The sequence below is a fragment of the Aquila chrysaetos genome, chromosome 10 (genome assembly GCF_900496995.4).
Source record: "Aquila chrysaetos chrysaetos chromosome 10, bAquChr1.4, whole genome shotgun sequence".
NCBI classification, from domain to species: Eukaryota; Metazoa; Chordata; class Aves; order Accipitriformes; family Accipitridae; genus Aquila; species Aquila chrysaetos.
The window spans coordinates 38,236,487-38,252,517 of record NC_044013.1 but is presented as its reverse complement, the minus strand read 5'-3'; the positions used below and the strand labels follow the sequence as shown (position 1 = coordinate 38,252,517).

At 49.0% G+C, this 16,031-nt stretch overlaps 1 protein-coding gene across 6 annotated transcripts in view; it reads left to right on the top strand.

The window, feature by feature from the left end:
• NUFIP2 (nuclear FMR1 interacting protein 2) overlaps positions 1 to 16,031 on the top strand; it is a 38,972-nt gene that overhangs the window by 18,176 nt on the left and 4,765 nt on the right. For 2 of the 6 annotated variants that reach the window (XM_030027553.2, XM_030027552.2), the window contains exons 1-3: positions 2,584 to 2,901; positions 6,053 to 7,762; positions 15,769 to 15,801. In XM_030027553.2, the coding sequence (XP_029883413.1) occupies positions 2,718 to 2,901; positions 6,053 to 7,762; positions 15,769 to 15,801 (1,927 nt within the window). In that variant the 5' untranslated portion in view covers positions 2,584 to 2,717. Of the gene's footprint in view, positions 1 to 2,583; positions 2,902 to 4,680; positions 4,763 to 6,052; positions 7,763 to 15,768; positions 15,802 to 16,031 lie in introns of those variants that run through there. The other 4 variants (XM_041126618.1, XM_041126619.1, XM_030027551.2 and 1 more) reach the window with 3 other exon arrangements.

The window sequence follows — 16,031 nt, the reverse complement described above, 5'->3', positions numbered from 1 at the left end:
AGTGCAGTGCTGCATGCTGGAACTTGTAGTACCTTTAAAATGCATCTCTGCATTAAGCAGGGCGGTGACCTGCCTTGCAGACGCATATGCAGTTAGCCACCTCATGATGTGGGATGCCTACAGTGCGATGCCTGTGCTTCATTTGCTAGGTGCGTTACTAAAGGTGATGGGCCCCAGGCTGTATGGGGTTTGGATTTTTTTTTTTTTTTTTAAATCAGTTTTTGCAAGCTTCATATAATACTGACAACATGACACTTCTAAGGAGCAAAACTGTTGCTTTGTCTTTCAGGAAGAGACAACCCGCTGTCCTCTGTATTTAGATTTCTGGTATATGTGCGTGCAGAGCTGATTTGTCCATAATTGTTTGCTTTCTTCAGAGTCTTTTGAAGTTTATGTGTTCAAGCCAGTCCCTTATATTAAATTCTTCCAAGCCACCAATAAAATGTCAACTGTGATTAAAGCCTGACTCCTCATTTTAAGACTTGTCTCCTAAGCAATGTGAGGTCACTCTGTGAGTCAGTGTTTGAAAGGACCGTTATTCCTGAGAGCATGGATAAAGCCCAAAGTTCATAGTTGCTTGCTTAAATGGGTTTGCTGCATCTTAAATCGCTTTGCATTGTACTGAAAGAAGTGTAAACTGTGGGGCCAGTTTGGCACAGAACTCATATTTCAGGTATGTCAAATCTTGAAAAAAATCCTCTATATTAATGTAGAAGTTGGTATTTCTGGTAGGAAAAGTTTTACCTCCTATGTATTAAAGAGGAGGGTGGAGTGGGAAGCTGTGCTTGAGGCATAAACTTTCAACTATGTTCTGTTGAAATAAAACTTTGGGAACTGTAAAATCTCTGGGCAAGGGCTCTGTCTTTTGTACAGTGCCCAGCAGAACTGAGCCAAAGGCTGATAGGGCTTTCTGGACTTCATTAATTTTGTTTACTTTATTAAAAAGCTAAAAAAAATATAGCAGGGCATTAAAGCTGCAAGTGGGTGCCCTGAGAAGCAAGGAAATACTAATTTTAAGATCGTCTATGCAGCCTGTTTATTCTTTTTGTGCATGTTAATTGTAACAGTCTTTAATTACATGATCACGTTTTCTTTTGTCACTCTTCCTCCCTGTTTGATGCGGTCTGCACTGTGAGTATTTTTGTATTTGGAGGCAATTAATCACGCTGGAGCAGTGAATAACTCGGAGCAGGACTCTGCCTCCGACTCCAGCCTATCTGTGTCAATCTCGGGTCTCCCCATCCCTCTCTCTGCCCTTTTCCTACCCTCCTGATTAACTCCTGCCTCTGTTCCTCACTGCTCTACATTCAAACCAAACCCCTTTGTCTCCGTGCTGCCTGGCTGTCTGTGGAGAACCCTTGGGTCTGTTTGCACTCTGTCTCGGTGTTGAGGAGAGAACCGGGAGCTGTTGGCCAGGAGAGGCAACCTGAGGGGAAAGTCCTGCTGGCCTTTTCCTCCTGCGGTGCAGCGTGCTCAGGCCTAGAGGCAGGCGTTCAGCTCATTTAGCTGCCAAACACCCCACTGAACATGCCGCAGCGGGGATTATCGGAGGTTTGAAATGGTATGAAATCTGTTACGAATTTTGACAAGTTTCAGGTTGTCTCCCCCATCCACTCTCAGGCATTCCAGCCACCCGACTGTGATTTTTTTTCGTTAAGCATCGGTCAAGGTCTCCAGCGCTTCTCTCGGAAGCGGGCGGGAGTATTTGTCGGAACCTACTTTTCCCTCACCAGAGCTGGTACTGGAGACGTACCGCGCTCAGCCGAGAGCGGCCGGGCCGGGGCCGGGGCGCGCAGCGCGCTCTGTCCCGGGCTGCGCTGCTGTCGGGCGGTCTGCGGGTGGAGCCCGGGAGCAGAGCGGGGCTCCGGCTCCTGCGGGAGCCTCTGCAGCTCAACCCCGGCGTCTTTCCGAGGCTGCTGCTCCCCAGTTCTCCGTGACTGCGGCTGGAAACCCGGCAGTTTACGGTGTTCCCGCTCGACGGCCCCCTGACCAACTCCCCTCCAGTCAGCCCTCTTGGGCGCCGTTCCAGTAACCCCTGCCTTGGCAGCGGGGCGCGGTTTATCGGCTCGCTTACGGTACAAGCGAGGCCGTGCCGCATCCCGAGCCGCCCTCCTCCTCCCCGGTGACCCTGCAGCGAAACCCTGTCGGGGACGCAGGCCGCTCCTCTCCCGAGGAGGCGAGGCTGCGGCGCCGGGTTACGAAACACCCCGCTTCTGTGGAAGCGAAGGCGCGGGGCTGCTCGCCAGGCTGCCAGGCCTGACTCAGCGGCGGGGGAAGGGGAAGGAGACGGCTTCGGCCTGGCCCCTTTTTCCGCCTCGACCGCCTTTGCACGGGGAGGAGGGGGGGGGGGAAGCCCACCCGCCCCAAGGCGGCCCCGTCCTAACCGGCAGCGCGGCCTCACCTGCCGCTGCCCCCGGGGAAGGAGGCGGCCAGGCGGGTCCCGGGCTGCCCCGCCACGGCCGGACCGGGCTGGCTTTCCCCCCCCCCCCCTTCCCTCCCCGCACCAGCCTCGCCTCTCCGCCGGGCGGCCGGCGCTTCCTTTTCCGCCGGGCGGCCGGGGCGGGGCGGGGGGCGGTCGCGGCGGCGCGGCTCGCTGATTGCAGGGCGGGCGCTGCCAGTCCGCCGCCGCCTCCCCCGCGCCAGCCGCGTCCCAGCGCCGGAGCCGCACGGCCCAGCAGCGAGCGCCCAGCCCGGCCCGGCCCCGCCAGCCGCCCCCCATGGAGGAGCAGCCCCACCACCACCATCACCACCATTACTACTACTACGGCCACCACCACCACCACCACCCGCAGAGCGCCTACCTGCCGCCGCCCGACGGCCGAGCCCAGCCCAAGCCGCCGCTCCGACACGAGCACAAGCACGGCGGCCCGCAGCACCAGGAGGCGCCGAAGCGGAGAGCAGGTCGGGGCGGGCGGGCGGCGGCGGGCCGGGGCCTGTGACCTTCGCGGGGCGGCGGCGGGGCCCTCCTTCTCCTCCTCCTCCTCCTCCTCCTCCGCCTCCTCCTCCCCCGGCCCGGCTGGAAGCTTCTCCGCCGCGCTGGGGCCGCTTCCTGTCCGCCATGTTGGGGCCGGCGCGGCTGCGGGAGCCGCGGGGCCCGCCGGCAACCGCCGCCGCCCGCCGGGCACGTGGGGCCGGGCCGCGCCGCCGCCCTGAGGGGCGCTGCCCCCAGCCCGGGCCGCGCCGAGCCGAGCCGGGGGGGGGGGGGGGGGGGCGCGAGGGGAGAGAAGCTGGTTAAAAATTGATTGGGGGGGGGGGGGGGGATAAAAAAAATCAATGAGTCAGATAAGGCGGAGGGGCCGCCGGCCCAGGCGGGGAGAGCGGCGAGGACATGGGGGGGGGGGGCGGGGGGGGACTTGGGGCCTCCCCGGCCGCCGCCCGTAGCCGGGGGGCGCAGGGGCTGGGGCCGGGGCTGCTCGCTGCGGGCCGGCCGGGAGAGGGGCTGTGCTCGGCCGGCCGCGTACCGGCGCGCTGGCCGGGCGGCAGCGCCGCAGAGGCGGTGGCCGGGCAGCCCTGGCTACGGTGCGGGCGGGGGGGGGGGGGGGGGGATCGGAGCCCCCATCTCGCTCCCGGGGGGGGGGGGGGGGGCTGCCCGGCTGCTGTGTCTTAAAAAAAAAAAAAAAAAAAAAAATCCCATTTGGGGGCTTGTGGGTTCAAAGCAAGTGCGTGATTACAAGAGCAGCCAGAATGCCGCGTACGTTTATTTTTTTATTTTTTTTTTTTCCCTTGGAATTTTCATTTACATAATCAGGCGGGAGATGGGAAGGGGCCTGGCTTGCATCAGGAGTAGGGTTGGTAGTGCCGCCGTGGACAGCCTCTGGACCTGATCAGGCATACGCTAAAATAAGTTACTGAGCAAAAATAAGTTGAGTAGTCATTTCACTGGTTGCAGGGTGCCCGGGGTTTTAATATGCCCTTATTCTGACACCCCTCCCTTTCCAGCTATGAAATGATCTGCGAGGTTGCCAAATACTCTTTACCTGTTCACTTCCACATCCCTTTTTTTTTTTTTTTTCCTTCCTCCCCTAAATTTTGGTTGCTGCACCTCTGTGTCCAGGCCATGGCCAGCTGTGCCAAATGTTGATTTGGAGAAAACTCAGGCAGCTGAGTTGTGAATACTTGAAAATTGGAACTAGAAACTGCTGACACACTGACTTACTGAAACGGATTTTGTTCTTCATTTTATTCTTTCTCTCCTCATCTGCGATGGTCTTATGACCACTCTTATTGTTTTGTTTCATTAACAAGTGGTGTCAGGAGTCTCGAGTCATACAAGGTCAGCTATAACACATTGCTCTTGAGAAGGCTTCCTCTGCATGTCATTCTGAAATACTTAATTTTTAGGCCTTGGCTCGGCCGAGAATCCCATCCTATCGGTTTTCTCTGGGATGAAGTACTCATGGTTAATATTCTTAACAGCGTATTTGAAAGTTATAGTGGAAGTTGTGGTGGTTACAAATACTTGCATGTAGTAAAATCCTTCTTGATCCCTTTCGGCAAACTCAGTTGTGGAATTTCTGTAAAGATTCCTACAAGGATTCTTGTGTTCCCGACTTGCACAGAACTTGAGCAGTTACATCTGCCAGACATCTGAGGCTCCAGGATGTGAGGATAACAGTGATTTTTAGTATAGCAGTTAATTTCAACAATATCAGTAACAACAAAAACGTTCTTTTTCAAGCTGGAGTTTTGCCCGCTCTCATTCTTGAGGGACTCCGTGCACTGTGCTGACTTTGTGCCACCGTGGCTGCAGATGAAGCCTTAGGTGGGTCAGTTGTTGCAGGAGATGTAAGGCTTTCCACCCTCGGGAAGGAGGACGCATGAGTCAGAGGAGGAGCGAGGCTAGCGTTCTTCCCGGAGGAGCGGGTGCAGTAGGAGGGAGTCCCTCTGCTCGCTCCACAGCTGGAGTATATTTGTTGAGCTGGGTACAGCATGCTCTTCCCATCTCTCAGTGGGCCTTCAAGGCTTCTCTTGGGGCATTGTAGGCAGGGTCGTCAAAAGCAATGGGTCTCTGGCCAGAGATTTAAAAAAAAAAAAAAAAAAAAATGTTGAGGAAGATGAGGTGGTTCGGTCTGGGCTGTCCTGGGCTTCCAGCTTCAGTGGAATTGCACTTAAATTGCAGTCTTGCTTCACTCCAGAACCGTAAGGCCTAGAAATGAACTTGAGAAGTAAAAAGAAAAGCTGAGTGTGCAGCATAACCTCAGGGTTTGATGAGTTGGAGCCCTCAGCAAGTCCTGTACTGCTCAGGTCTCAAGCTAGTGCTGGGTCTCCCAGGAACTCTGAAGTACTGAAGTTTCTCAGGGGGCAGGAGGCCACTTGCCAGTGGTGGTGGAAGGGTGCTTGCAGGAATGCATTTCTTCCCAGTTTTATCACCTTTCCAAAGCTAAAGAGCACGTGTAGGGAGGTGTTGGTTACTATTTTGAAATGAGGTGAGGAAATGCGACTTCCAACTGGACTAGCGCATGTCCTTTTGGAAAACGGCTTTTTTTTTTTTTTTTCTTTTCCCCTTCACTAGAGATGGTGTTTGGGAAGAGGGTGGGAAGGAGGGCTGCTGGTGTTGCAGGCCTGGGAGCTGATGGAGATGATAGGAGTTGGCCCTCGTTCACAGTATAGATTCTGAACTTCAACAAATCTTGTAACAAAGGCAGCGGATCCCTCTGTCTTGAAGTATCCTGGGAATTAATTTTCTTTCCTCTGTGTGACCTGGAAATAGTAGCTGATGAAATAGTTCTCCAGCTTGCCCGTGATCTTTAGTACACTATATTTTCCTTACATAGTATCTGCATATACTTTTGATTTGTTTTGTTATCTGTACATCACAGGGTTGTATGTGAGAGTCGGTGGCAGCTGGTACTTTCTCCTTAACCCTTCTTGCTGTGGCTTCCAGCAAATAAGCATGTGCTTTTGTATGTCAGACGCTAGATGTTTTCCTATTTTAAAATGTCTGCTTGAGGAAACTGGATATGTTTGGGACTGATTACAGCTTTCTGCAATCAGAAGTTTAACATTTCACATTTCTAATTCTTGCCTTTTGTTGCTTTTGGCTTTCTTCTAGGCTACGGAGAGCTAAATGGTAACGCAGGAGAAAGAGAAGTGTCATTAAAGGGCCTGTGCTCTGATGAAACCACCACCCCAGGATCCAGGGTACCCAATGGCAGCCAGCAGCTTGTAGACACCAACGTGACCCCAAAGCAGACTGTGAAGGCCAGTGCTTTGGGGAAAGCTGGAATCAAAACCAAGAACTTCATTCAGAAAAATAGCATGGACAAAAAGAATGAGAAGTCCTATGAAAATAAACTTAGAGAAAGCCAGTCCTCAGACAAGCCAGAAGGAGTGTCTATTCCAAATGGTGTGGTAACCAATAATTCTAGCTACATCACAAATGGCTACGTAGGCAAAGGGGCCGATAACGATGGTAGCGGCTCTGAGAGTGGATATACTACGCCTAAAAAACGGAAAGGCAGGCGCAACAGTGCCAAGGGTTGTGAGAACTTGAATCTAGTACAGGACAAAATAATGCAACAGGAGGTCAGTGCACCAACCTTAAAACAGGAACTTGAGAGTTTCAAGCCTGATTATAGTGAACAGAAGGGGAACCGAATTGAAAATACTAAGCCTGTTTGGAAATATGAGGCTGGGGCTGGTGGAGCAGGCCGGGGAAAGCCTGGGCTTGGGGATGTACAGCGAAAAAACTCTGATGCCAAACCTGGGATTAGCAGCAAGAAGTTTGATGACCGGCCCAAAGGGAAACATGCCTCGTCGGCTACATCTAAAGAGGACTCATGGACCTTATTTAAACCACCCCCAGTTTTTCCAGTGGACAATAGCAGTGCTAAAATTGTTCCCAAAATAAGTTATGCAAGTAAAGTTAAAGAAAACCTCAACAAAGCAGCTCAAACCCCATCCACGTCGTCTTCGTCATCTTCGTCATCTGCTGGGGAAACTCAGGCCCAAACATCAAGTCGACTGTCCCAAGTCCCTATGTCCGCTATGAAATCTGTTACTTCTGCTAGCTTCTCAAATGGGCCAATTCTAGCAGGGACTGATGGAAGTGTGTATTCTCCAGGGACCCAGCCACTGCTCTCAACTGCTGCTAGTACTGTACCATCAACCTCCTCCGAGTCAGTACCCCAGGACATGAGTACAACTTCAACAGCTCTCGAACAAAAGAAATCTAGCCTTTTTATCTACCCTTCAAATATGCAAACTGTGCTTCTGGGTACAGCGCAAGTCGATTTCCCGTCGCAGACGAATCAGCAGAACCTGGGAGATATCTTCCAGAATCAGTGGGGCTTGTCTTTCATAAACGAGCCCAGCGCTGGACCTGAAACTGTTGTGGGGAAATCTGCAGATAATCAGTTAATGGAAGTGACATTTCAAGGGGAATATCCTGCCACTTTGGTTTCACAGTGTGCTGAAATCATTCCCTCAGGAACTGAACAACCTGTGTTTCCTAAGGCTTATGAGCTGGATAAACGGACTAGCCCTCAAATTCTTAGTGCTATTCTTAAGCCTGGGACTGCTGTTGAGGGTGGTGTCTTAGCTTTGGAGTCGCATCACACAGGTGACCTACAAAAGGCAGACACCGGTAGCCAAGGTGCTTTAGTGTTTCTTTCAAAAGACTATGAAATAGAGAATCCTCTGGCCTCTCCTACGAACAATTTGCTAGCCTCCGCCAAAGAACAGAGGTACCAGAGAGGCCTAGAAAGGAAAGATAGCTGGGGTTCTTTTGACCTGAGGGCTGCTATTATGTATCACACTAAAGGTAATGGCTTAACTTGCTGCCTAAGGGCATTCTCTCTTTTTTTTTTTTTTTTTAAATTTTTTTTTTCAAGTGCAATATTCTGACATGATATATTCCTTACAGCAATTCTGATTGTTTTAAAAATGAGCTTTTTGCTTGCACAGTTCTAATAGCAATAAGGATTTGCAAAGCTATTCAAATGGTTGTTTAATTAACGTTAAGAGGTATTTGTTGCCCTATTCCTGTGGACAAGCGTAAGTGATGTTGATAGGGATGATACTTAGCTAGTGTGTTTTACATTTTAATTCCTGTGGGACGAGCAGGTCCTCCTAAGCTTCTTGGCAATGGAAGGAGTTAAATGTGTAGGTTCACCTGCTGTGTTCCAGCTTTACCAGGTGATATTCTGTCACTGAAAAGGCTTCATAGTCTGTACTCACACGTCTACCACCAAAGTGTTGCGGCTTCTCCCCAGGCAGATCAGGCCATGAAATCATGGCTTTGAAGGAAGAAAAAAAAATTATTCCTACGGCGTTTCATGGTGTGATCTAATTTATTTTTTTAAGCGAATCACACACACACAGACGCACACACAGTTTTCCCCTGCCCTTCTTGAGTATTATGGCAATGGCAAGACAAATCTTTGCTTATCAATTCTTCTATAAGCTGCAGATTGAATTCTCTCCTTGTCTTTGTAGGCCAAATCTTTCAAATGATTTTATTGCTTTCATGGAGTCCTTTGTAGTCCAGCTCCTTTTTTTCCTGTTTTTTTGAGACTGAAATGATTCAAACCTAATAGAGACGCTTTAAACTGGGAACGAAGAGAGGGAAGCCTGTGGGATGGCTTGCTTTCTGCTTTAGCCTCAGCCCCAGAAGCTCCGAGGTCTTGTGGCAGTTCTTGGCTTTTGGTCCCAGCTCGGCATTAACACGAGTGGTTGCGTGTTCCCTTTTGGCACGGTGTTACTTACCTACCCTTGATGAACACGGGCAGTTCCTTTTTTATTTGCCCCTGCTTCCCTCTCCCTGCATCCCCCTACCCTGAAGGGAAAAAGGTGATCATCCATTTTTTGTTTACTGTTCCACATACATACGTGGACAAGGTGTTGCTCCCCTCTGGAGAGGGGTTGGTATTGGCAACTTTGCTGTGTTTTGACCTACTGCAAAGTTCTTAAATTACCTGTTCACAAACTCTGTCTAGCATACAGAAACTTAGATGCCTTCCTTTAGTAATAACAAGCCCAGTCATTTAAAAATAATAACTCCAAATGTTTTTTCCAGGTCATCTTACTCTCATGATGTTAACATTTTAAGCTCTAGTATTCTTGAGAAGAGTGTTCATCTATTGATTTTATCTGGGTCCTCTACCCTCTGCTCAGTCTATTCCAGTATTAAAGCAAGCTTTCCATTCTCATTTCTTGTGTCTGCCTGCAGGCTAAATCCCAGTTTCCCATCAGAAAATGGGGGTACCAGAAAGTATACCATGGTGTAGAAGGGAAGTCCTAGGCAATCCTTTTCTTAAGTTTGCAGATTTTCCCAACGCATAAGTTTGTCTCTTTTTGTTTTTGTCAGCCTGAACTTTCTTGTAGAAAAGCAACTCTGTACAGCCTCAGCAAGACTCATCAGCTCTCCCTTTCTCACTAGCTGTGTGAAAGACAGACCCCAGTAAAACAATAGTAACAACAGGAAAATAAAGAACACTCCCTTCCCATGTCCTCTTAAGGAGGTGTTAACTTCAAAGTCTGGCTGCGTTTAGTTCTTCTAAACACAGGAGTTAATTGCATTCAATGGCAAGAATGGACACCTAAAGCACTCTTTAAAATACTGATTTCTGCTCTTTCCATGCTTCTGCATGTGAATGGTCTTGCTTTGAGCATCCAGAGCAAGCGCCCTTGTGATGCCCTGGGGAAACAGGTTCCTGCCCGCCCCCCCCCCCCCCCCCCATTTATTTTTCAAGCGCTATCTGTGCCAACTTCAAGGTGTTACTTAGAGGTAAAAGATGATGGATGTTTCTAATGGGTGTTGTCATTAATGCAGTGGTAGGGGTGCTCCACAGCTTGAGCTTGTCTTTCTCCTACTTAGCCTTCAGCTGCTATTGCTGGTTTACAGAGCAGGAGATCAGTCCAGGTCTTAGTACAGACTTCTGTGATGACGTTGGATGTTGCATTTTTGTGTGTGTTCAAGTCTGTTGGGGTGAGTTGGGTTAAGGGGTATTGGGAGGAATGGTGCCTTCCTCTCTGCCCCATGCAGGTGGAAAACACTGTCCTCTCCTCATGGTTGTGAACCTGCAGCCAGAGCCCCACGGGTGAGCTCCTGTGGCACAGTGTGCTGCAAAACGTCTAGAAAAAGGAGCTGCCAGGGTGTGTTTGCAGGACAGCAGTGCGATGGTTAATTCCCACACCATTCTCTCCATTTATCTTGGGCTGTTCTCCTGGGGTCCTACTCCTAGCCGACCAATTCCTCTGCAATAGGAAAGGAACAATTTCACTTGCTTATTTTTCACAAGCTGCCTTCCCCTCCTCCCCACTCGGGAGAGCGTTTGGGTTTGCCTGGGCTGGTGTTAGGGTGTCCCGGGCAGTTGGATCCTCAGATTGTTTGGTTTTGATTTCGAGAGGAGGGTGAACTTCTCCCTCTTCAGATTGATCTGTTTGCTTTTGAGCAAAGTCTCGATAGTTTGATCTTCAAATCTGCCCTGCCTCTGGGGTTATGGACACAAAGAGAAACAATTGTGGGGCAAAGACAGGGGTGAGCATGGAGCACTGGTGGGGTCCTGGTGCATTCCCTACCTTGAGCTCCTCCATGTAGTTCAGTGCAAGCTACCTGTGGTGCGAGGATGAAGCTTTGGGTATTGCAGTGAGGAGTGGGCTCTAGCATGAGTGGTTGCAATGCTTCAACCTGTCTGTCACAAGCTTGCACCTTTTTGCACTGTTTCTGTAGCCGTGATCAGGTTATGTGGATCCTCATCTTGGACTGTAAATAGGCTGTGGGAAAGCCTCCGGCTTACTCAGTAGCTTTGTTCCATCAAACCAGGCTTTCCTGTGCGTGGTTTGCCCAGTGACTACAAAGGGTGTTATAGGTTGTAATTGCTTCACAGCTTCCCTGGGAAAGCATGGATGGAGGAGGTAACGCACAGGGTGTGCTGGCTCTGGTACAGTAATCCTCTTTAAACCACCACAGCACCCTGCGTGCTGGCAAGGCTGTGCTGGGGTGTAAGGCTGGGTGGCTGCAGAGCAGAGTGGGGTCTTGGTGGAGGAAGCTGTGCTCGTTTGCATGTGCCCAGATTGCTATTTCCCCAGAAGTCAGGGTACTGGGAATGTGCTGGCAAGGCTGATGATGCACCCTCCTGTTCCTCTCTTCGATACTTTTTGTGCTGGTTTCCTCTGTGCCCCTGCTCTGTGCCTTGCTTTTTTTTTTTTTTTTAAAGGGTAGAAAGACTCTCTTGGATCATCTGATCTGCTTGACTGTAAAACACGATCCTTCAACGTGGCTGCTTTCATTGACAGCGCGTGCCACTCAGTGTTTGTGACAGTGCCTTGAAACACTCGCAGGTGACATACCTGATTAGCAAGGTAGATCTGATGTAGTCAAGCACTGGTGGGCCTACTGTTTATGTGGTTGGAGGCAGGGACTGTAGCTTAGTATGGGAGGCTGGAAGGACCAGGAAGGGGTGACAATCTCGCTTAGAGATATCTGTCCCTATCACTTAAAACTGAACCCCTGCTTCAGTGTGGCGTTGCCAAAATCCTCATTTTTTTGAGGTAAGATTGGTCCTCACAGATTTTTTTGGTCCTTCAAAAGAGGAGGCTGGGTGTATCTCGGCTCTACTTCGATGGAAATCACTATCTTCTTACTGCTTTAGTCCTCCTTTTAAAGACAGCTGGATGAAACGTTTCGTATCGGAATAATTTCATTGTGTTTGGGCAGTTGCGGTCTTCCAGGCCAGGTTGTCTGTCACTTACACTGGGCTCTATATGGCAAGCTTTGTGGTGGGAAGCTCAGTAGTTTGCTTGTCCTTAGCTAAAAAGCAAATAATCGAGGTCTCCAGTTCAACTGTACAGTAGCAAAGACCACATAGGTGGAGGAGAGGAAACTGCAGTGTTTCCCTCTTCTGTCTTGCCCCTAAGTTTCTGCCTGTGCTGCTGCTTTGTTCCTTCTCAGCATCTCGGTTGCGCCAGTATCTCTGCTTGCGTGAAGAAGCAGAAGAGCAGCATGGAAAATAGAGCAAGGCAGCGTGGGCCAGCCAGGAGTGGCATTCGCCGGAATGGTGAACTGGGTCAGAAGAAATAGCAGAGCTGTGAATTCAGCAATTCTCATCCTTTACATTAGGAGAGGAAAAAAAAAAAAAAAAGCCTTGGTTTCCCATCCCCCGTGGTGGGAAGGGGTTAGATCTCAGTCTGTTGCTTATGGTCTTGTGGGGCAAAAGCTGATTTAATTCTCCTTCAAGTCTCTGCTTTTTCCAGTTGTCAGGATGAGTACAGTATATTTGGTACAGCGGTAGGTCTCCACAGCATTGAATTTTTAGTTTTTGCTTTGTTTCCGGGGCAATTCCCTAACTTAATCGTTGTGTCCTGCAGTTAGAAGCAGAAAAATCAGATGAGGATGGTCCCTTTTTGTTACTTTTTTTTTTTTTTTTTTTTTTAGCACTTCATTTTAGGGACAATTGTCAGTTTATATGTTAGATTTATTAGAACAAAGAACTAGTACTGTGGCATTGTGCAGACACTTCTGTTTGCAGGGGCAGCCTCTCTAGCAAGGAAAATGTGTGTAAAAGTGCCTGTCTTAACAAGTTATCACAGAAAGACTCCTTTCCCTTCCAAGGTTATGTACCAGTCCTGCTATAAAGTTTATTGACCTATGAGGAATCTCAGCACAATTCACCAGAGTGTTCCTGACATCAAAGCCTTCCTCCACGGACCCTTTGTTTCGATGACAGTCCCCAGAAAAAAATGGTTTCTCTCCCTAGAGCTCGTTAGGTGGATGCGGCTGGGGCTGTTTGCCCCAGGCAGTTCCTCAGCAAACGGTGAGCCAGAGGGCTGTGGAGAGGCTGGCTAATTGTAAAAAATTCTGGAAAACCTGAGGTTGGAAGGGGCACGGAAGGTGACCTAGTTCTGCCCCTGGCTCGGAGCAGGGCTGGCTTTGACTCTGGATTGTGCAAGGGTTTGTTGATGGCATTTTCTCCAGCTGGGTTGGAGTCTGCTGAGAAGGAAGCGTGCCATTTCCCTGGCCACGTGTCCTGTTTTGGGAATGGTGGCTCCTGTCTGTTGTCGGGTCTTGACCACCTTCTGCTTTGGAAAAAGGCAGTACTAGGTTTTGGGTCAGTATCTGAGAGAGGTGGACTCAGACTAATGGTGAAGATACCCCTTTTCCCATGCAGGGGTGAGCAATTGTAAGAATCCTTGCTTGGACTCGCCCTGGAAGCTTTATCTAGGGGAAGCGGGCTCAAGAAAAGAGTTCCTTGAGCCCAAGGAAGGAGGGCTGAAAGCAGCCTTGGGGCCTCTTACATGACCAGCTCGTGGGGGCTGCCTTTTCTTCCAGCCTGCATCCCTGTGCTTACTGCTCCGGTTAGCTGGAGCCAGGCGTTAATGCAGCGGTGGCTCTGCTGAGCTGCCTGTCCACCAGGTTGGTAACTGAGGTCTGTCCAACCACTGTTACAGTAGTCATGGCACTTGTCACAGCGCCTTGTGATGGTCATAGGTGACCACAGCCCTTAACCGATCCAGAACTGGGAGGAAAACTCACTCTAATAATATTACCCAGTAAAGCAGAATAAATCACAAAATTCCATCTTAAGATTGAAGGCAAACCTTTCTTTTCCTAGTTTTGTATTGCAGTTCGCCCAAGACTTATTTTTTGTTTTCCTCTGTGAAGTTGTTTCAGTTGGTAAATGTGCTTAACCTGTGCTATCCCGTATCCATGTGCTGCTGGCCAGGTAGAGGGGAGGACCTTGCTCGTCTGATGGCAGACAATATTCAGTAACAATTGATATCACATCCAGTTTACTGATGGTTTTTGTTTTGTAGCTTTGTCAGGCTGCGCATCTGCCAGCCAACGTGTCCAGGTGTTTGGGATTTACAGGACACTTAATACCACCTTCTCTCCTGCCCCTCTTTCTGAAGGAGGAAGATTGAAGTCTGAAAAGGTTGGGAAGTTTGGGTGTTGGTTTGTTAGGTTTTTTTAAAACAGAATTTTGACAACTTGGAATTTTTTTGGTGTGTTTTTGATAGTGTCTCACTGTCTGTCTTATTGCCAGGCACATCTTAATACAAGCAGTTCACATTCTTGTGGTGTCCAATGAAGTTAGGATCAAATGGAAGTGCAAAAGAAAGCATGATCTATTGTGTGGAGATAGAGTAGTGGGCAGCACTTCAGCCCCTGCCTTGTATTAGATGCTCAAACATTGCTCTAATGTGGAGGAACCAACAACTTCAGAGTAGTTTTCTGTCCCCTGCATTTGAGGAAAGCTGTTAAAATAGGTGATGTTCTTCAGCCGTTGGGAAATGATGCATCTAACTTCACTGAATGGAAAACTAGCTCTGCTGGAGGTAATTTTAGTAGCTGGTTCGTTTTACTTCTGGGGAATCTGCATCTGGCAGATGAGGGAGGTAGTCCCTTGCTAGGTTGCTTATATCCCTGGGGGTGTTAGAGTCTGGTTACTATTCCCAAAGCACTTAGGGTTCCCCCGATTAAAGTGCCAAGCATTACTGTTATTATTGTGACGCAAAAATAACAGACCTCGTAAAATTTTGTCAGGGCCTTCCTTACAAAAGACTTAATTGTGCAGAGAGGGCTGGCAATATTTATTTGCATGCAATTTCCTGCCCCAGGGAGCTTGAGACTGTAGCAGACAAAGGACAGATGAAGGGTTGGAGAAGGGATGCGAACATGCAAGCAATTGATCGAGGTGACACTTGGCACACATCATGCTGAGGCCATGAGTTTTGTAGGGTTTTTTTTTTCTTCCTTTCCCATGCCTGTTAGTTTACTTATTGCCTTGTTTTGTGCTTTACTGCACATACCGTGTGGCTTAATCTATTGCCATTCTCTGTTCCTAGCCCCTACCGAGGTCCAGTCACCCTCCTTTCTGGCAGAAGGGAGACTTGAAAGATTGTTCTTGCAGGTTGTGTTCCTACTAAATGTTCCTTTTCTATAATTTTGTCTCTTAAACTTGGGCACAGGGTACAGTTAGTGTCTTTATAAATATTCTAGCTCACAAAATTTCAACTTGATAGTGGCTAAATGGTAGTTATTTTAAATAGGTCTCTAAAGATGCGACTTAATTTGGGGGATATCTTAAAGGGAAGAGCATTCTGTTTCTTAATGTGAATAAAAAGAGCATTTAACTTTGCTGTTATTTCTTAGGTAAACAAAAGCATGTGCTCTTTCAGCGAGAATTGGGGAGGGTTTGTTTGTCTTTAGCCCACAAGTGTGTTGTAGAAGTAAATTGGGGAAAGCAAGCCAAGCAGGCAGCCGGATGTCTCGAGCATCACACCTTGTTCTCAGACGATATGTTGGCAGCAGTTTTGCAGTGATGTTAGAAGAGTAATCTTTGCATGGTGTGCTTCAGCAGATGGATGCATGCTGTGAACCATGAGAAACTCGCTTTGTCCAGCGGTTCTGATTTCACACACGCTAAGCGTCAACTCGTAAAAATCATCTCTCCAGGCTACTTCTTGAGGTTGTAATGTGTGAAGCAGTGTTGGAGTCGGAGTAGTAAAGCCCGGACTTAGGCTGTGATTTGTAGGTGTGGAGAATGGCGATGACATTTCTGATGCTCAGTTTGGCCATCTGACCCTTAAGACCATGTTACAGCCATCTCACTGCCTTTTATTGCTGGATAATTCATGTCAAATTCATGCAGCCCTGTGGGCTGGGTTGGGGCTGCGCTGCTGGGCTGGACGGGATTGGCTTTGTCTGAAAGCCTCAGCACAACGGCAGCGGTGTCCTGCCATGCTCAGAAAACCATGTTTGGAGTTGTCTCTAATGGCAGCATCAATGTGCATAATAATAATGGTCTTCTCATTTTGCCTCCACAGAAATGGAATCGGTTTGGAATTTGCAGAAGCAAGGTAAGGATATTGGAAAGAATAAATAAAGCAAATTGCTCTGTCCTGGTCTGTCTCTTGGGATGGGTGATGAGAGTGGATTGTCTTGGTGTCCGGGGATGCCTGGGTTTAGTTCTTCAGTGCCTACTGTTTGTAGTCTGGGTTTATCTGTGTTTTGGATCGCTAGAAGTCAGGACAGTAAGCCTTACTGTAATGGCGGGGTGTTCAGAGAGCAGCAGAGTCTCTAAGAGAGC